The sequence below is a fragment of the Podarcis raffonei genome, chromosome 7, assembly GCF_027172205.1.
Source record: "Podarcis raffonei isolate rPodRaf1 chromosome 7, rPodRaf1.pri, whole genome shotgun sequence".
Lineage (NCBI taxonomy): Eukaryota > Metazoa > Chordata > Lepidosauria > Squamata > Lacertidae > Podarcis > Podarcis raffonei.
In genome coordinates this window covers 4,454,548-4,475,931 of record NC_070608.1, presented here as the reverse complement: position 1 = coordinate 4,475,931, position 21,384 = coordinate 4,454,548, and the positions used below count along the sequence as shown (strand labels likewise).

General features: G+C 44.7%; 1 protein-coding gene across 3 annotated transcripts in view; it reads left to right on the top strand.

Annotated features, from left to right (window-relative positions):
* ADGRB1 (adhesion G protein-coupled receptor B1) overlaps window positions 1-21,384 on the top strand; it is a 394,399-nt gene that overhangs the window by 354,790 nt on the left and 18,225 nt on the right. For 2 of the 3 annotated variants that reach the window (XM_053395177.1, XM_053395178.1), the window contains 3 exons: window positions 7,562-7,733; window positions 11,008-11,103; window positions 14,551-14,590. In XM_053395177.1, coding sequence (XP_053251152.1) covers window positions 7,562-7,733; window positions 11,008-11,103; window positions 14,551-14,590 — 308 coding nt within the window. Of the gene's footprint in view, window positions 1-7,561; window positions 7,734-11,007; window positions 11,104-14,550; window positions 14,606-21,384 lie in introns of all 3 variants that reach the window. The other variant, XM_053395176.1, reaches the window with a different exon arrangement.

Below are 21,384 nucleotides of genomic sequence, written 5' to 3'. Positions count from 1 at the left end.
TATCATTAGGCTCTTGGGGATCAAAAAGTCCTGCTGTTGTACTGCAAATGGCCAATATATCTATTAGTACTAATCAGTGCTTTTTTCTGGGGGAATGTAGGGGGACGCATACCCCTAAACATTTTGTGAATCTAAGTTTGGTCCCACTGGGGGCAGTATTTCAATATGAGTAGGAAAATGAGAGTACTCCTAAACATTTATTTATGGGGGAAAAGCACTGATACTAATTGTAGTATATACCGCTTACTTGTAGCAAAGTGGCTTCTAAAATTGCATAAGTATAACCATGCATATCAGTTGATCCTGATTGCCCTTCTGTTGGGGGGTGTAGAAGTTTAGTTCATTTTTCAATTAAAGGTGGACCGCAGTTTCCAAAACAATACACAAGCCAAAATGCCTTTATCCGCCAAAATCTGTACTTCTCTGAATTTTCTGTGCTGTTCTCCAGCCAAGGAATGTGTACCCCACAAAACTGCACGCACTAGAGTAAAAGCATGCATAAAAATTCATATAATTGTGACAATAACATAGAAACATGCATTATTATAGGAGAAAATGCTTAACTGAAACATGCATGTTGGGCAAAATTAAAGACACAAAAGTTTGTATCACCCTAAAATACTGGTAAATTTTCCACAGGAGTTTCCCTTTCTTTGTTTTTAAAACAAATTGTTGTGTAACTGAACTTAAGATTGGAACAATGTGAAACTGAGAAAAACCAGAATTAATAGATTTACCCAGCCCTATTTAGTGTAGGGGTGAAGCCTTTTAGATGTTGCTATTGTTAGATCAAGAACCATTTACAGTCTGCTGCAGATCACTCAGAGATCTGCAGGTAGATCCTAATCTATCTTCTGCCTACCCACGTTCTAAAGACAGTTCCATTTTTTGTGGATTTTCCCAAAATAATGCATTATAAAAATGCATGTAAATTGTATGCATTTTGTACACACTCTACCCATAAATATGTGTTTCTTCAATGCATTTTGATTCTTTTCAGTGCAGCCCCTCCCTAATAATGTGCATTTAGTATGCATTTTAGACATAACAGATGTATTTATGCATGCTATTGGGGTGACTAAAACTGCAAAATAAAATCTGGGCAAGTGCCCTGGAAGTGGCCAGCTGTTGCAATCTGATCTGCAAGCAAATTTGGGGGTGTCAAATTGGGTCGGTCCACTGTCCAAATAGCAAATGATTTCCCACGTCATATCCAGAACAGTCATGTGTTTATTTTGCACACGGATACCAAGGCTAGGGTTAAAAATATACCATCATAAGGAGCCTTGATATTAATTACCTAAGGAATTCATTCTAGCAGTGTCAGTGAGCCTTATAATTACCACGGTTCATGATGCACATTTGGCGCTCGTTTTGTGCCCCGTTATTCAATGCAAATTACTATGTTTGCATGTATTTGCATATATCTGCTTCTGCTAAGCAGGGCGGAGAGGAGCAACTCTAAAAGCCTCTGAAAATGGCTGTACTAGCTGATCAAGAATAACTTTATGACAGTAAGAGCTGTTTGACGGTGGAACTCTCCTTCCCTGGAGGTTTCTAAGAACAGGTTGGTTGGCCATCTATCATGGATGCTTTAGCTGAGATTCCTGCATTGCAGAGGGTTGGATGAGATGATCCCTTCCAACTCTATGATTCCAACTCTATGGTTTTAATGAAGGTGCTAGAGCAGTCTTCATCAACCTGGAGCCCTCTAGCTGTTTGGACAGCAAAGCCCATCACAGAATTGTAGAGTTGGAAGGCACCCAAGGATCATCTAGTCCAACCCCCTGAATAATAATAATAATAATTTATTATTTATACCCCGCCCATCTGGCTGGGTTTCCCCAGCCACTCTGGGTGGCTTCCAACAGACTATTAAAATACAATAACCTATTAAACATTAAAAGCTTCCCTAAACAGGGCTGCCTTCAGATGTCTTCTCAAAGTCTGGTAGTTGTTCTTCTCTTTGAAATCTGATGGGAGGGCGTTCCACAGGGCGGGTGCCACTACCAAGAAGGCCCTCTGCCTGGTTCCCTGTAACCTCACTTCTCAGAGGGAGGGAACCGCCACAAGGCCCTCGGCGCTGGACCTCTGTGTCCAGGCTGGATGATGGGGTTGGAGACGCTCCTTCAGGTCTACTGGGCCAAGGCTGTTTAGGGCTTTAAAGGTCAGCACCAACACTTTGAATTGTGCTCGGGAATCTACTGGGAGCCAGTGTAGGTCTTTCAAGACTGGTGTTATGTGGTCTCGGCGGCCACCCCCAGTCACCAGTCTAGCTGCCGCATTCTGGATTAGTTGTAGTTTCCGGGTCACCTTCAAAGGTAGTCCCATGTAGAGCGCATGGCTGTAGTCCAAGCGGGAGATAACTAGAGCATGCACCACTCTGGCGAGACAGTCTGCGGGCAGGTAGGGTCTCAGCCTGAGTACCAGATGGAGTTGGTAAACAGCTGCCCTGGACACAGAATTGACCTGAAATACAGGAATCGCAGCTAAAGAATCCCTGACAGATAGCCACCCAACCCCTGCTTAAAACCCCCCAAGGAAGGAGCGTCCACAACCTCCCGAGGGAGTCTGTCCCACTGTCAAACAGATCTTGCTGTCAGGCAGTTATTCCTAATGTTTAGTTGGAATCCCCTTTCTGGTAATTTGAATCCATCAGTTCAGGTCCTACCCTCTGGAGCAGCAGAACAGAAGCTCACTCCTGAGTTAAGTAGCTCAAAGCAGCTGGAGAAAGCCAAGTTGAAGATGGCTGGGCTAGGTATTAAGGAAGTGGGTCAAGGGATAGAAAAGAAAAGAGAATGAGGAGTAACTGTAGACATTTTTCTTGTGTTGGGCTTAAGAAGAGGTTGAGATGGAGGGAGACCGCCTGGAATAGAGGCCTGAAGTGCAGTTTTTGTGCTGTTCCATATCCCTCACCCAAATCTACCCCAGATGTTCTGCTGGCATCTTCTAGCTACTCACAGAGCTCCCGTCCTACCCAAAATCTGCTTTGCTTCGCTCTCACAGACACTGTCCTCCTTCATCTCAAAGACATACAGCATTTTGGAGGAAGGGTGGCGGGAAGTCATCTTTGATCCCTCCTCTCTGTAGAAGAAAAACAAACCTCCAGCTGTGGTTGGGGTAAAGGTTTGCCCAAGACCCTGTTGATTAAGACAAGGCGATTGTGATTAAGACAAGACCTCCACCAGCCAGGCCTTCTTCTCAGCTGATCAATACGGTGTTCTACTTATATGCTGTTATAGGAATGACAAGGTTTTTGCAACCTGGTTGAAATATACTCGGAGTCGAGTGTGGATTTCATGCTCTTTATTCAGCTCATAGTAGTGAGGAGTGGAAGTTCCCCCAAAATGTCTGCTTTATATACATTATTTACACAATGGGCCCCACATGATTGGCTAATTCTGGGATTCTCCTGTAGGCCAATCAGGTTGCGGATTCACTTCCACCTGGAGTTGGATTTGGTGGCTCCTGTGAACCAATCAGCCAGCTGCATTCTGGATCCTGTTGTTCTAGGACCAATCAGACTGCTGCATTCTGGATCCTATTGTTCTAGGACCAATCAGACTGCTGCATTCTGAATCCTATTTTTCTAGGACCAATCAGACTGCTGCATTCTGGATCCTGTTGTTCTAGGACCAATCAGACTGCTGCATTCTGAATCCTATTGTTCTAGGACCAATCAGACTGCTGCATTCTGAATCCTGTTGTTCTAGGACCAATCAGACTGCTGCATTCTGGATCCTGTTGTTCTAGGACCAATCAGACTGCTGCATTCTGAATCCTATTGTGGTTAATAAGAAACCATAAGAAATTAGCTTTGCAGGGAAACCCCCCCAGTAAAACAGCCTTGCTGTTCAAAAACCTGAAACATCCCACATTTCCTTCACCCTTTCGCCTCTTCTCCTGCCTTCATGCTGACTTCCTTTTTTTCCACTCTAAGGGAGCCATGGCCTAAAGATAGAAACAGATAGTCCTATTACAGTCCAAGACCCTTGAAGACCCCAGAGATGTACATTCTGCTTCTACCTTGCCTTCCTCTTCTCACATCTCTTTCTCCAATCCTGCTGCTGATTCCTGTTTGGCGCATGAAACACTTGCCTTTCTTCTTCTCACTGCTCCCTGTGACTCTTTCATAGAGCATCCTAAGCTTCTCCTTGCTGGACCTTCCTCCCTGCCTTACCCTTGCCCTACCTCCAGGAGACCTCTTCTTCATGCACCCATATTTCTTCATACTGCTCAGCTCACCTTTCTCCTTCAAACCTGCTTCCTGCAGCTCCCGGCTTCAGCATCCCCTAAAATTTCCTCACATCGCTCTCCTGGCAATCTCTCTTCAACCAGGTTCTGCTTCCTTCCTTCCTTTCTGTCCCACGTAAGCTCATTGCCTACCTGTTCCTTTGGAATCTCCCATTTCCATGCCACCTTCAGCACTTGCATGTGTACCCCTGATATCTGAGAATTAACAACCCCCAAAGATTGGGGAGATTCCTCCTGATCCCCTTCCTGGCTTCCTATTATGAAGGTGTTTGGGGGAAAAACTGTTGCTTTAATTCTGGAAGGGCACCTTTGACTATCCGTTTGCACAAAATCTGAGCATGTGAATTTGTAGCAGACAGTCTCATAGGAACACCGAAACATAGAAATCTGCCCTGTACAGAGTTGGATCTTTGATCCATCTAGCTACAGCCCTCCCCATGTTAGGGTCCTCAATGTTACCCATTGCTAGAACTAGCAGAAACTGCAAGTGCTTCAAGGAAGTGAGGAAGAGGACCTAAGGCTGGGTTTGGTACGTCGCCTAGTGGAAAAGTCTCATCAAGACTCAAGATTCCCTTTTGCAATGGATGGCTCAGGGATAAGCAAATCTGAACGGCTCCTAATTACTGCAAATGCAGAATCCCAACAACTGATCTCTTAGAGAAATGATGGACAAATTGACTCTCTTCTTCCTTGCATGGAATATTACCTGTGCTACTGTCTCATTGATCTCTCTCCGTCTCCCCGCCCCTGTTCCATGTGTTATTTCTGTTCACTTTTTTGGATTGGGCTGGGTTCTGTTCTTCCCACCCTGTGCATGTCCCTAAGTCCGTTTTATTAACTTTCAAGTTGCAAAAGGGTGCCTTTGCTGGGATGTCCTGCTAGCCAATGTCATATGTTTGAGAAAGAGGTGGGGAGCACACCTGAAAAGAGGAGGTGGATGGTGGAGTTTTGGGGGCATAGGGTATGGTTTTGTTTTTGTTTTTACCAGATTTATGGCTCAGTTTGAAAACTATTCCTTTTTTTAATCAAATCCCGCTCTGCCAGTTCAAAGAGAATCCCACGCCCCCTTTTGAACTCTTTGCTCATGTGAGTATTATCAAAGTAAGACTTTCCCCAAGGTTAAATATCCAAGTTGCCTCCAGTTACCATTGAGGGAAAAAATACTCAGTGAGCGTCTTCTTCTCACCATTTGCTATAGAAATAGGCTGTTTAATTTGTTCATGCAAAGTTAGACAAGATTATAAGTTGATACCAGGTAAGGGGGGGAAATATGTTTCTAGAAGAAGTGGCTAAGAGCCAGTTATGAACTGGCCTTGATTTCACCCAAGTGTCTATTATATAGCATGAAATGAAATAGATGAATACTCAGAGAAGACCCAGCTACAACAGGAACACACAAAGCTGCTTTTGGTCCATTTAACCCAGCATTGCCTACACTGACTGGCAGAAGCTCACCAGGATTTCAGATAGGGAGTCTTTCCAAACCCTACCTGGAGATGGCGGGGATTGAACCTGGAACCTTTTGCTTGCAAGGCCGATACTCTACCACTGAGCTATGACCCTCCCCAGCTGATGTTGCCTTATTCCAAATGCACCCGGCTTGAAATATTTGCTCCCGCATCTTCTGCAAACAGGCTTATGTTGCACTGTCACATAAGTAGACCTCTCTCTCTCTCTCATGTAGTTGTTTTTGCAAATTGGGGCTGGTTCAAAAAGGGGGAATCACCTCCAAAAATATCACAAGAATTTTTGGGCTTCTTGTGAATAAAGACCTGTTTTGTGGAAAGATCTAAAAATAATGGATTGCATGGAAGATATAGCACATCTTAAAAGCCCAGTACACATGAGGCAAGCCTGGATTCATCACTGCATTATTTTTTCACCTCCACCTTCTTCCACAAGCAGCTCAAGGTGGTGGATATGGTTCTCCACCTCTTCAGTTAAGCCCCACGACACCCCAGTGAGGTAGATTAGGCTGAGAGGCAGTGACTGGCCCAAGGTTACCTAGTGAGCTTCATGGCCAAGTGGAGATTTGAATTCCGGTCTCCCAGACTCCAGTCTGACACTCTAACCACTACATCACACTGCCTTTCTTGGGCTTGGGCACAGAGTGCTCATTTAGCAATTCATGCAACCTCTCCAAAATGAATTGCAGGGACCAAAACGTTTTGTATTGGACTGTCCTCTTGTCCGTTTGAAATCTGAAGCTCAAGATTGGTCCACTTTGGCAGTCTTGAATTGCATTACTTTGTGTGAATGCCCCTTGGGCAACAGAGAGATGCTTTATGCGTCATTGAAAGAAACTAGCACTCATCGAATCTAGCTCTTGGTTAAACAGCTCATTAAGGTGCTCTCGATTCAGAATTTAACTAATCTAAGGCAAATCAGGTATAATTAAAGCAGGTTTTCTACTCTAAAGGAGTCTCCTCAGGATCCAGAAAGTAATTGCAAGAGCAAACAGGTAGTTTTCCTTGAAGCTCCGAGAGAGAGATCCAAAATCGAACAGCTGGGTAATACTTTTACTGGGACCAACCAAAATATCAGAAAAGTGTGGAGAGCTTTTTTGTTCTCCATCAGGCAAGATGGAACGCAAAGCAGAGGATGATGGGGTCAAGGTGTGTCAAGCTACACCCCTAGGATTCTAGGTTGAAGACGCAACCACTTTTCATCCTCAAAACCTAGCCCATAGAATATATCTTAGGTGTGGAGTGTGTAGGTTAAGTTAGGGTAAGCATTAATATCATTATTATTACTATTATTATTATTATTAAATTTTCTATCCCACCTTTCCCTCCAAGGAGCTCAAGGTGGTATACATGCTTCTCCCACTCCTTATTTAACAACCCAGCTCAAGGTGGTGGATATTGTTCTCCACCTCTTCAGTTAGGCCCCACGACACCCCTGTGAGGTAGGTTGGACTGAGAGAGTCAGTGCCTGGCCCAAGATCACCCAGTGAGTTTCATGGCCAAGTAAGAGGATACACACCCTGATTTCACAGGTCCTAATCCGACGCTCTAACCACTACACCATGGTCCCACCTGTTTTCTCAGTGTGCATCGTTATTTTATGTTTACATATGGCTCCTTCCTTGGTCAGAAACCCTCTCAGCCCCTTTCCTCGGTCGACCAGAATGTCCCGTTGATAGCTCGGAAACCATTCGGGACAACCCTGCCTCTACCAGAAATTATTCCTCTGTCGCCCCTTGGGAAGCAGAGGTTTGCGGGATCTGCTCGCATGAGCGGCTGCTGCGTCGCAACTGGAATGGCAAGGAAGGCTCAATGATGGTCTCTTCTCTTCCCTCTCGCAGGGCATCGCTGTGGAGCTCCTGTGTGGTCCTACCACTCCTCGCCCTCACCTGGATGTCAGCAGTGCTGGCCATCACAGACCGCCGGTCAGCCCTCTTCCAAATTCTTTTCGCAGTCTTCGACTCCTTGGAAGGCTTTGTCATTGTGATGGTCCACTGCATCCTGAGAAGAGAGGTGAGCATCTGAGCAGGCATAATAATCCTTCTGCAGGGCCTGTAAGACAGAGCTATTCCACCTGGCTTTCAACTTGAACGTAGCCTGATCTTTTATTCCCCTTCCTTCCCTCCCTCTCCCCTTTTATGAAGATTACCTGCTCTGGGATCCTACAGCTAATTCTCCCCTGGTCTCCCCGCTGGCTCAAATAGGACTAATTTAGCCAGCTGGCCCTGGTAATCATCTAATGTTTATTGGATGGATTTTCCCCCAAACTGATTTTTGAATTCTGAATTTATTGTTATTCACATTTTATACTGTATTTTATGCTGTTTTTTGTTGCATTAATTGTTTTAAATTTGTTGTTAGCCGCCCTGAGCCCAGTTTTCTGAACCGCGAAGGGCAGGGTATGTATAAATAAATAAATAAATAAATAAATAAATAAATAAATAATAATTTATACCCTGCCCATCTGGTTGGGTTTTCCCAGCCAACAGAATAATAATAATAATAATAATAATAATAATAATAATAATAATGCCATAAAACATCAAACATTAAAAACTTCCCTAAACAGGGCTGCCTTCAGATGTCTTCTAAAAGTCAGATAGTTGTTTATCTCCTTGACATCTGATGGGAGGGCATTCCACAGGGCGGGTGCCACCACCAAGAAAGCCCTCTGCCTAGTTCCCTGTAACCTACCTTCTCGCAGGCCCTTGGAGGTGGACCTCAGTGTCCCGGCTGAATGATGGCGACGTTCGTGGCGACGTTCCTTCAGGTATACTCGTTCGGCTCAGCCCAAACTCAAATCTTGCCTTGCTTGAGAAAAGACCATATCTTGCTTTGCACAATTACTGGATGAGATGGCATTGTCTCAGTCTCCTTTGATCTGTCTTTCTATATGGTTCCAATGAATGTAAAGCCCCAACTAGGGCTTGATTGGGCATTGGCAGGGCTTTTTTCAAGCTGGAACTCACTGGAACCGAGTTCCAGCACCTTCCATAATGGAGAGGTCAGGATGAGAGTGAATCTTCTCATCTCCGTTCCTCCATTGAGTTTAGTTTCATATAAAGTGGACACGGGTTGCGAACGTGATCCCTGCGGGAGGCACGTTCGCAACCTGTAGCATTCACAACCCGCAACCTGCATGTCTGTGCACGTGCGGGTCACGATTCGGCACTTCTGCGCATGCGTAAGGTGCGATTCAGCCCTTCTGCACATGCACAATGCGCGATTTAGCACTTCTGCGCATGTGCAAGCGCTGAAACCTGGATGTAATCCGTTCTGGTACTCCCGGGTTTGGCGCAGTGCGCAACCCAAAATCGCGCAACCCGAAGTGTCTGTAACCTGAGGTATGACTGTATACCAAATGACTGTCCTAACACAAAAAAACATCAGGAGTCATTGCCTAGGTTCCAAGAACCCATAATTCAGTTTATGTCATATTTGGGGCTTTTTTTTTTCAGCCAGAACTCACTTTTTTTCAGCCAGAACTCACTTTTTTTCAGCCAGAACTCACTTGAACTCAGTTCTGGCCCCTCTCAGGTGGGCACCATTTTCATTATAAGAGAACAAGGGAGGTGTTAGTGGTGAATTCTGACACATCTTTTTCTAGGAAAATAGCACTGGGAGGTGGGGTATAGGGGGCTTTAATAAAATCTACAAGCCACACTGATTCCCATCCCATAATCTTTAGCTAAACAGTTGTGAAGAAAGTTCTTCTTCACACAGTGCATGTTCAAACTATGGAGGCAGTGATGGCCACCAACATAGATAGGCTTTAAAAGAGGATTGTACAAATTTGTGGAGGAGAAGGCTATCTGTGGCTGCTAGCCATGATGGCTATGTTCTGCCTCCACAGTCAGAGGTGATGTTTCTCAATAAAGACAGATGAATTGATAAATTCTAGTACCATTCCTTAAAAAAAAAATTGAGGGCCCATTCTCTTTCTGCCCTCATCCCCAGGTTGTTGTAAGGACTCCTTCTACAAATTTTATTTATTTATTTATTTCACAACATGCATATACCGCCTAATTGCAATGAACCCTCTAAGCCAGGGTTTGGCAAAGTTTTTGTGGCTTGGGCCGGTTCACGGTCCCGCAGACGCCACTGTGGGCCGGAGTGTGTGTGAGGAAAAACAACTTACTCCTTAACTTAAAGAAAACAAAAGAGATTATTGTGGACTTTAGGAAATGTAAATTGAATATTTAGCCACTTATTATTGAGGTAAAGTGCGTGGAACAGGCCTTGGTGTTTCGATTTCTGGGAATGGAATTGAGAGATGACCTAACCTGGGGAGAAAACAGCAAAGACCTGATGAAGAGAGCACAGCAGAGGTTATATTTTCTGAGAATCCTCCGGAAAAACAATCTCTCAAAGGACCTGTTGATGGCATTTTACCATTGTACTGTGGAGAGTGTATTAACTTATTGTCTGTTTGGGAGCTGCACGGTCAAGGAAAAAACAATGCTGTCCAGGGTTGTAAAGACTTCGGAGAGAATAATTGGGTGCACTCTTCCCACCTTGGATCAAATCTACACTTCAAGGTGCCATAAGAAAGCTGTAGAGATAGTGCAGGATAGTGCGCATCCTGGCAATGATCTCTTCTGGAAGAAGGTACAGGGTTATAAAGACTAGGACTAGCCGCCTGAGAAACAGTTTCTATCCAAATGCGATTTTGGTTTTAAACACAGTGTAAGGAGTCTCGATGGGAGTATATTGTATTTTAAAAATGAGGTATCAGAGTTTTTAGGGGGCTAACCAGGTTGGGATAGCTGGGATAGCAGGCTTGTTGGTTTTGAATGTCTTATGTAGATTTCCCCACCACCACCAATTTCGCTGTTCTGCATGAGACAATGACAATAAAGATTATAATATCGTATCATATCGTATTGTATTGTATCGTAGTGTATTGTGTGAGCGCGCACACACGTGTGAGTGTGCACACGCTATTTCCGGCACTCCTTCCGGTGTGGAGAAGGCGTGCACAGCTTCCCATTGGCTGCAGGAGCTTCCTGCAGCCAATGGGAAGCCAGCCAGCATTGCGGAAGGTGGTCCCCGCTCTGCTCCACGCCGGTTTAGCGTGGCGCAAGGGAGCCAATTGGATGGGCGGTGGGGGTCCATGGGCTGGTCAAACGACCCCCATGAGCTTTGGGTTGCCGACCCCTGCTCTAAGCAGATTCTGCTGGGTGTGTCTCTGTCCTGGTGCTGAAATGACTTACTGCTCCTCATTCCTTTCCTTTTGCTCCTTATGACGCTCTGATCCAATTCTCTCTCATGCCACGCATTTTCCCAGGTGCAGGATGCTGTGAAATGCCGAGTGGTGGACCGCCAGGAAGAAGGAAATGGAGATTCTGGGGGGTCGTTTCAGAACGGACATGCTCAGCTCATGGTAGGATAAAGTGCCTCTTGTTCCTCTGTTAAGGAATGAGGAAAATGCAGTTTTTCTCTTCTGTAGTGAAGTTACAGGGAACCAGGCAGAGGGCCTTCTTGGTAGTGGCACCCATGCTGCAGAATGCCCTCCCATCAGATGTCAGGGAGTTAAATAGCAACTTCTAGAAGACATCTGAAGGCAGCCCAGTTTGGCAAAGTTTAATAATAATAATAATAATAATAAGAAGAAGAAGAAGAAGAAGAAGAAGAAGAAGAAGAAGAAGAAGAATTTATTATTTATTCCCCAGCCACTCTGGGCAGCTTCCAACCGAATATTAAAAACAATGCAGCACCAGACATTAAAAACTTCCCTAAACAGTTGTCTTCAGTTGTCTTTTAAAAGCAAAATAGTTGTTTATTGCCTTGACATCTGGTGGGAGAGCGTTCCACAGGGCGGATGCCAGTACCGAGAAGGCCCTCTGCCTGGTTCCCTGTAACCTCACTTCTTGCAGCGAGGGAACCGCCAGAAGGCCCTCAGCGCTGGACATCAGTGTCTGGGCAGAATGATGGGGGTGGAGATGCTCCTTCAGGTATAAGGACCTAAGCCGTTTAGGGCTTTAAAGTTTTTAATGTTTGACATTTTATTATGCTTTTATATTTGTCTAAAGCCACCCAGGGGGGCTGGGGCAACACAGTCAGGTGGGCAGAGTGCAAATAATAAAATTATTATTATTATTATTATTATTATTATTATTATTATTATTATTATTATTAGTGTGACAAGGGCGGTGCCACTTTCAAATTCCTGGAGTCCCGCGTTGACTCCACATGTCTGTGAGGTCAGCTCCAGACAGCCTGTTTATTTCCATTCATCCCCATTCGCTTGCACCAAGTTTCCCCATAGGTTAGATGATTAAATAATGCTTTATATATTTTATTTATGGAAATGTACCAGTTGCTTTATATTTTGAAAGATTAAAACAATATCACAGCTGTGCAGAAAGCCCTGCACCGGATGTCAGTCCAATATGAAATTAGGTTTCAGGTATTATTAGTAGTATCCAAAGTTTTAAATGGCCTAGGATGAGGTTATCCGAAGGACCAACCTCATCCCTTGTACACACAGGCCAGATCACTTGTGATCATCAGGAGGAACCCTCCTAACAGTCCCAGAGTTATCCCATATTAGTTTAAGTCTCTAGACGAACCTAGGATTTTAGTATAGTGGCAACAGTAACTTGGGACACTGCTCCTATGGGAATCAGACAGGCACCTATAATCCTGATGTCATCTGCTGAAAATGTACGTATTTCAACCAAGTGTTTTTAGAGAATGAATTGGATTCTGCGTTAGTCATTTGTTCTGTATTTGGTGGCTTCTACAGTTTCATTGTACACCACCTTGGTTCTTTTTTTTAATAATAAAAATTATTTAATGAAAGAGAGGAATGAAATGAGGGAAAAATCAGCTCTTCTAGTCTTATAAATTATCAGGATGGATGCTTGGACTTGGGGGGGACATATCTCTTGATTTCCACAGAATATTCCACTTTTCTGCCCAGTTAGCTCTTGCACAGCCACAAAAAGTTCTCTTGAGAATTCATACTTGTAAGAAGTTGTCTTGTGCTGAGTCAGACCATTGTTCCATTTTGCTCAGGCCTTTCTCCAATCACTAGCTTCAACTGAATGTGCATTGAATGTGCATCTGGATTCAGATTCTGCTTTTCCGATCTGTTGCATTCGACAGGATGCATATCTGAGTCTCTGACCCGCCAACTGGCTTGCAGAATAGTTTCTGCATGCAGTTTTCCCCTCCAGCTGATCTGTGCAAGAATATGCACAAGCTGCTACCAGCTTCCTTCCCACACACATAATGATACAATAATCTTTATACGATAATCTTTATTGTCATTGTCCCAGACAGAACAACGAAATTGAAAAAAATCTACATCAGACATTCAAAAACCAACAAGCCTGCTATCCCAGCCTGATTAGCCCCCTAAAAACTCTGATACCCCATAATTAAATACAATATACTCCCACAGAGACTACCTTACACTGCTTTTAAAACCAAAATCGCATTTGGATAGAAACTGTTTCTCAGGTGGCTAGTCCTGGTCTTTATAACCCTGTACCTTCTTCCAGGAGGCAGAAGCTGAAAGAGATCATTTCCAGGGTGCGCACTATCCTGCGCTATCTCTGCAGCTTCCTTATGGCACCTTGAAGTGTAGATTTGATCCGAGGTGGGAAGAGGGCACCCAATTATTCTCCCCGAAGTCTTTACAACCCTGGACAGCATTGTTTTTTTCCCTGACCGTGCAGCTCCCAAACCACACACAGAGACCACAAGTTAATATACTCTCCACAGTACAGTGGTAAAATGCCATCAACAGGTCCTTTGAGAGATTGTTTTTCCAGAGGATTCTCAGATTCTCAGAAAGCAAATTAGACAGGATCAGACGTGAAGAAGGATTGGCATAATCGTCTCCATCCCTATAATATGTTGATTCCTGCCAAAGGCAGCATTCACCCAGCCTTTCCCCATTTCCCCAACATTTCTCTAACTCTCAATTTCCATATTATATTTGAGCTTTCATGAGACATAAAAGCCACTTCCAGAAAAATAATGGAATATAGTGTATGTTTGGTGCTAATTTCTGTGTTAGGTGATTCCAGAAATTGCAGCTCACTTAGCCCAGGAAAAATTATTATTATTATTATTATTAAAATGTATACACTACCCTTCATCCAAGGATCACAAGGATGTTGACAATATAAAAACACAACAATACCTATCACAGTAACAAACAGAAACCCATCCCATTTAAAACAGATTGTTTAATTGGCCAAAGGCCTGGGAGAAGTTTCACATTGCCAAAAGTTGGGAGACTTGTGTGTGAGTCTCACCCTGCACAAGACACACTGAAATCTGCCTTTTGTTTGACGTTGCGTTTCAAGAAACAAAGAGCCATTTCTGATTTAACGAAACCTTCCCCGCCTAACTCAGTTGGAAATTGTCCGTTGACCAGGCTGATAGCTCGGAATGGTTTCAGATATGGATCTAAATGAAAAATCTGATTATGGTTACGCATTCAGACCATCATCTGCGCCCATCAAAGACTGGAGCGAATTGTGGGAGTGAATTGACAAAAAGCCATAGTTCCATAACGCCACAGGTGCTGCAGTGTGAAAGGAACATTAGACAACGGGGCAGAAGTGGACAATGGCAAATTATAATCAGGAAGACAATATTGCCCGTGTCTGAAGGCACCTGAACACCTTCACCTCTCAATAACCCCCCTTTTGTCCATGCCAGGGTCTCGTTGTTGTGACTCTTTGCTTGCTAGTTCTGGAAATGCGTAAGAAATGCTGGATTTGAGGCCCCCCTTTCCTCCGCCACCCCATAACCTCCCCCCTACCCTCTGCCTTGTTGACCACCGCCCCCTCCTGTTTTCTCTGTCTTCCAGACTGATTTCGAGAAAGACGTGGATATGGCTTGTAGATCAGGTGAGCACATCACAGGTGAGAAATCAACAAGTGACCTGGTTTGGGGATTGAGCTTGACCTTAATTTCCTTTTCTTTCTTACGATATATATCCTTGCTGTCTGTTCGTGTCAAAAGTTGTGTTGCGTCTGGTCTGTGCGTCTGAGCTGCTCCCGGCCGTTCCTGACCCTCAAGAGCTCCTGCCTTCTCCCATCTCCTGTAGGCTAACTCTCCTCCGCTGCCCTCCTATATGCTTGGGGCTTGGCTGAGGTCAAGGTCAACCTCCATGGGGACAGGCTTTTGGAAGGGGCGTGGATAGAGGAAGAAGAGACCTAGGCCCAAACTGGACACGTTGGTGGCAGACAGGCTGACTTAATCCCATGACTGCACCATTCGCATCTAGAGCCAGGATGGCATGGGAGGGTCTAATTGCGTGGCCAGTCCCCCCCCCCCCGTTAATATAATGAGACATGACACAATTATTAAGGTTAATGGGCTAAATAAAGCCACAACTTTATTGGTTACAGGTGATGAGCGGTATTGGCTTAGGCATTGGTCCTAACCACTATATCTGACTCCAGCCCATCCGCTTGAAGTCCGGGAAGCGTTAACCACCAGTAGGGGGAGTCCTGCTGATGCACATCAACTAGGAACTCCCCCGGGGTCACTGATAGGGGGCGTGCCTTAGGCTCTCACCTCCTTAGGCTTCGGACAGGACCACCCCACCCCCCGAATCCTTTACCGGACTACCCTTCAATATGCAGGGCAGGTGATGGCTTTACCTCCCCTCTTCCATCTACAGAACTATACTAATGCTTAACCGCCAATACCCAGAAAGTTGTGAGGATTTGCTATGAGGTAGGTGAAAACCAAGTGGCTGGTGCCAATTTGCCAAGTGGAAAAATTCCTATCAGGCCTCTCAACGGCGACCAACCGAGGTCCAACCGAGCAAGGTTAAGGAACGAAAACCTTATAGGGCGGGAGGGTGGGAAAAGCAGGAACAGCTGGCAGGCGGCAAAAGAGGGAGATCCCTGGCCATGTCCTGGTTTAAATAAGGCAGGCCACACCCCCAGAGCCAGCCGATTGGCTGGCCAGGAGGTGACGTGGCCGGGAATCCCCCCAATCGCGTGGGGGCTGGATTCCAGCCTCTGCGCATGTGATGGGGCTGTGAAGCCCGAAACCCCACCTCCTCTGACGTGCAGAAGTGGCTTTCCTACATTGAAAGGGACTCTGGCTTTGATGAGGAGCTGAGACCCTCTGCATGCCCTGTTCCTTCAAGCATTTTCCAATGGGAAAAGTGTCTGGGGCATGGGGAGAGGGGCAGAAGATTCAGGTGCCCTCCCCTCTGTGCCCCTTCTCATATATATAAAAAAAAGACTCACTTTATACTTGAATGAAAATGACTGCCTTTATTTATCACAGTTAGGTCGGCCCTTAGCAGGTCTATTATTATTATTTGGCAGGTCTTTATTTATTTAGCTTCTCCCTGGTGTTCAGTCAAAAAGGCTTCCAGGGTGGCCTGGTTGTTCAAAACAAGACAGAGCCTATCCAGCAGTTTTACAATCTAAAAGAAGCAAAAAACAAACAAACAAAAAAACAACACAATATAAGAGGGGAAAGGAACAGGGAGGGAAGAGGAAAACCAAAACTCCGGCACCAGTTTCTAAACAGTTGTTCCTATAATGACATTATTATTATTATTATTATTATTATTATTATTATTATTATTATTATTATCATCCTGTTGGAGTGACGTTAAGCATTGCACTCCCAACACTGGTTCCCACAACCATTTTTGACCCATGATAACATCCACATGAATTGGCTTTTCATTGGGGCATAGTGAACTTGGGTACAGCAGTTTAATCATTGTGTGGGTACTTTTACCATCTTCCCCAATTGCAGTTCAATGGTGGAAAACATTCCAGAAAATGGGTTGAAGCAGGCAGTGACGAGTCCTGATCTGGGCTCCAATTTCTTTCTTTCTTTCTTTCTTTCTTTCTTTCTTTCTTTCTTTCTTTCTTTCCATCTCTTAAATTTTACACACTGCTTGATTGTAAAAGGGGGGGAAAAACCCTCAACATGGTTTTTAAAAAAGATAACAATAAAATTACCAATAAGGAAAAATAACAATGATTTTAAAAAGTGGATCTGCTTTTAACCTACCCAGGGGGGTCTGTAGCACCGTTCACATAACAAAAACCACCATAACAGATATCAAAATTTTCCAAAGTAGGGGGTTTGTGGCTTCGCTTTTGGGGGAAAATAGGGGTTCCACACTAGTCAGCAAATTGGGAACCACCGATTTAAGACATTTGAAAAGTTAAAATAACAATAGGCTACAAACAGGCTAAAACTCACATCAAATTTCCAAACATCTGGATAGGCTTGTGTAAATAAATATGTTTTTAGCAGGCACCAAAAAGAATACAATGAAGGCACCCACCTTATATCAATAGGCAGGGAGTTCTGAAGCAGCTCATGAGACCTGATCATCATGCCAGATCATCGTCCACTCTGGCTGACCCTAACCATATAAGAACTAGATGTTTAAATTAAGGCATTTAGTGATTTTTCAGGATCCTCTCATATTGGATTTCTTCCTCTAGACCTTCCCTGTTCTGGGAGAGGTGATTCCTCCAGCATCCTCTGTCTCCTCCGCTTCTCCCTTGCTCTTACCCACGTCCTTTGGGAATTGATCGCCCCAGACTTGCCTGGGCCTCCAAGCTCTTCCCACCCCCTACCCCTCACCCTGCTTAAATAGACCCAGCGCTGCATCCATTGCAACTGAGAACTCTGTCAAGAATGCCCTGTGCTGCCTCAACTCCCCCCCCTTAAATGCTCTGCTCTCCTCCTGCATCCCTGAATCACCAGGGGAAGGGGTAAAAAAACCCCAAAAACACCTTTGACACTTCTTGGGATTTCCTTAAAGATCCTGGACAACCCCAGCTGCCTTCGACCCTGCATAGAATTCCAATCTTCCAAACCAGGATCTCTTCTTAAGGCTGAGAATTAATTGCTGTCTGCACTTCTATGAACATTTCTGTATTTTCCTTCTTGGATTTGTTTTCTCCCCTTTCCTTTCCAGGCTTCTCTTTTTCTGTCTGTTTATATCATGCTCTTTCCTGTAGCCAATTCTTGTTTGCCAACAGGTGTGCTCTTACCTGATGCGGAGGAGATGGAGGCAGTCCCATCTCCCGGGTGAGAGGACACATTTACACCTGTTTCCCGACTCTATACAGTATCAATTTATGGGCATGCACAAAACACTAGGCAACGTTAAAATACAAGGTGTGGAGCTATTCCTCTCATTGTTTTGTTCATCTCTGTCTTCCATTCATCCATTTCCATGCACAAACTTTATCAATCCTTCCCCATCCTGTCTATCTGCCCATCCCCTCGCTTTCCCTTTCTATATGTTGTCTAGCTTCTTATCAAGATGGCAGTTTCCCTGCTGGGGTTTGAAACTAGAGATGGAAGAGGAAATTATCTTAGCTGGATTTATATATGGATTTTGGGAGATTCGACCTGCTCAGACATGTGATTTCTAGGCAATGGCACAAACAGAAGTGCAGACAATCCCATATTCTCATGCTCAGTTTTCAGATACTTCGGGGTGGACTCGCTGTGTCCCCATTCAAGTCTAGCAGATTGGCAGCGAGCCTCACAGAACGAAGGACTCGTCTGGACTGTGGGGAATGCGAATTCTGCATCAGCCCTAGGAACAGGGCAGGAATCTGGCAAAGGGTTGTGACACCACTTTAAACAGCCATGGCTCCCCCCGAATAGTTCTGTGGACGGTGGTATGTTAAGGGTGCTAAGAAGCTAAGAAGACCCCCCCCCCTATCCCACCTCACGGAGCTACAAAGAGTTAACTGGGAAGAGGGATTGGTTTGTTAAACCGCTCTTGGAACTAGAACTTTGAGAGATGAACAGGAACCTCCTAGCAACTCTCAGCGCACCTTAACAAACTGATTTTTTGCAGGGGGAGCTGTGACAGTTTAACATGGTATCATATTGCTTTAAATGTATGGATGGATGTCCAAACCACATGTGATCCAATGAGTGAATTTACTTTCCAATGACTGCAGCTCATCCTGTAGCCAAGGACCTAGATTGTCCTCTGTCCCACAGCAGTCGTCAGTATAGTGACCACTTTGTTTGTTTATTATTACATTTCTGTATCGCCTTCCCTCCAAGGAGTACAAGGTGGTGTGCACAGTTTGCTCCCTTCCCCACATTAGCCACACAGCAACCCTGTGAGGTAGGGTAGGCTGAGAGGCAGTGAGCTTCATGGCAGAGACAGGAATTGAACCCCAGTCTCCCAGGTCCAGGTCCGACACTCTGATCACTACACTAAAAGTAAAGGTAAAGGGACCCCTGACCATTAGGTCCAGTCGTAGCCGACTCTTGCGTTGCGGTGCTCATCTCGCTTTACTGGCCGAGGGAGCCGGCATACAGCTTCCAGGTCATGTGGCCAGCATGACTAAGCCGCTTCTGGCAAACCAGAGCAGCGCATGGAAATGCCGTTTATCTTCCCGCCGGAGCGGTACCTATTTATCTACTTGCACTTTGACGTGCTTTCAAACTGCTAGGTTGGCAGGAGCAGGGACTGAGCAACGGGAGCTCATCCCGTAGCGGGGATTCGAACCGCCGACCTTCTGATCGGCAAGTCCTAGGCTCTGTGGTTTAACCCACAGCGCCACCCACGTCCCTTGATCACTACACTGGATCAATCCATTTCTGCCCAATTTGATGCATGTTGACTTGTGAGTAAGTGTTGTTTGGGACTTGTGATCTGGCTGTCCTTCTGGTGGAGTGCCAACACCAAATTCGCTCCATGGCACATCAGACTCTTGCCATCATCGCCCTGCCAGCTTGTGTTGCAAATGAGTATATTTGCTGGTGAGCAGAGTCCGTGCCCATCGACAAGAGCCAGCTTGCTGGAGATGAGCTGCAGCCCATCACTCCTGTTTCAAACAGGGACTATTTATCGCCTTCTCTTTTCAGCTTCAAGGTTTCAAAAGGGAGTGTGAGCTCCCACAAATTATCCCAGTGCCAACATGCCCGTAGGCAGATTCTCATATTGCTTTTCCTTTTGGCATCTCCATATGACGTCCTTCGATCAAACATGATGCTTCCCTCTCTGCTGACGTCTTCTCACCTCTCCCTCTTCCTGGCTTCTTTTCCCTCCCTGTCTTCATTTATTTCCTCTCTCTGTGGTGTCTCTTTTTATCCTTCTGATCTCTCTCAGCGCCGACAATCTTAACCTTAACAAAACCAAAGGCATGCAACAAACAGAAGGGCGGCCCTTGCTCCATTTTACACCCCTAACTCTCCAGAGCAACTGTTCTGTAATATTTTAAACAAGCAGCGGATGTTTTCTAAGCACTGCAGAGGTGTTAAAAGATCGGGCAGGCCCGTCTTAGGGGCTCACAACCTAATAGACATGGCACAAAAGGAAAGGTAAACGTGGAGGGAAGAGGAAAGCAAGCACTGTGACACACACACAAACACATATCCTGGGAAGCATCCCTTGAGTTGTCTAAATGCATGAGTGATACTTGGAAGAACAGCTAAATGCCTCCATCTTTCCTTGCAAGACGTCTACTGTTTCATAGAAAACTCCAGAGAGTTCAGTCACCCCCACATGATCTTCATCTAGGATTCAAGATCTGGGAAATTCATTTCCATGTCCATTAGATATCATAATTCCTCCTACAGTTGTCACGTCTGAGTACCACAGTTCTCTTACCCAATTGGGTTTGCCGCACCCCAGGATGTCCAGATGTCTTAGACCAACCAGCCTTCCCCAAGCTGGTGCCCACATTTAGGATCAGAATTGTGGTCCATATCATCTTGAGGGTGCCAGGTTGAGGAAGCCCGTCTCACAAAGGCTTGGGTCATTGTTTCTGCTGGTTTGCCCTTGAATTTTGCTGGCTTAGCAAGCTCAAGGCCCCATAGCAGACCAATTAAATCCCAACAACCTGCTGTTGTGTTTTACAAGACAACACAACCACCCAGCAACAACATAATGCTCCAGCCCTTAGTTGGGAATTGTTTGAATGAAGCCCCCAAGCCCATATTTGTTGGTCTTTTATTTTCCCCTGTTCTTCAGGGAGGAATAGGTAAAGCAGCTGTTCTGCTGATATGCTGGGTAAGTATTTGGTTCCATGACTCTGGGGTGTATCATAGAAGCCAACCATGACTTCTTAACTCTCTTTTCCTTGCAGTTGAGAGTTGGCTGAGCAATAGCAATATATCGTTTACTTATATCTGTGGTGCATATGTGTGTTTGCATGTGATGTTCTCCATCTCCTTCAGAATTTGGCTCTTTATTTTCTTATAAATGCTGAAGCTGCTCTTTTGGTCTGAAAGCATCCCGGGGATATTCTGCATCTAATCTCTCAAATAGGGAAGGGACAAAAATACACTTTATTATTTACATTATGTATACATTACTTGATTGTTTTTTTAAAAAAAAATCAAAGCAGTTACAATAAGAATAAAACAGTAAAATTATCAGTAAAAACAGTTAATAACCACAATCTTAAACATTCAGGAAAAAAATAAAATCAGCAATAAACTCAAAGGAGTTTAAAACAGACATCAGCATTTTGGATATCTGGGTAGACATGTCTAAACAAAATTGAGTTTAGCAGGCTCCAAAAAGAAATCAATAGGCAGGGAGTTCCAAAGCGTAGATGCTGCAACGCTAAAAGTTTGAGTTCTTACAAATGCAGAATGAGCTTTATTTGGCACCTGTAAGAGTGCTAGTTCTGCAGACTGAAGCCATCAATCAAGCATAATTGGGGAA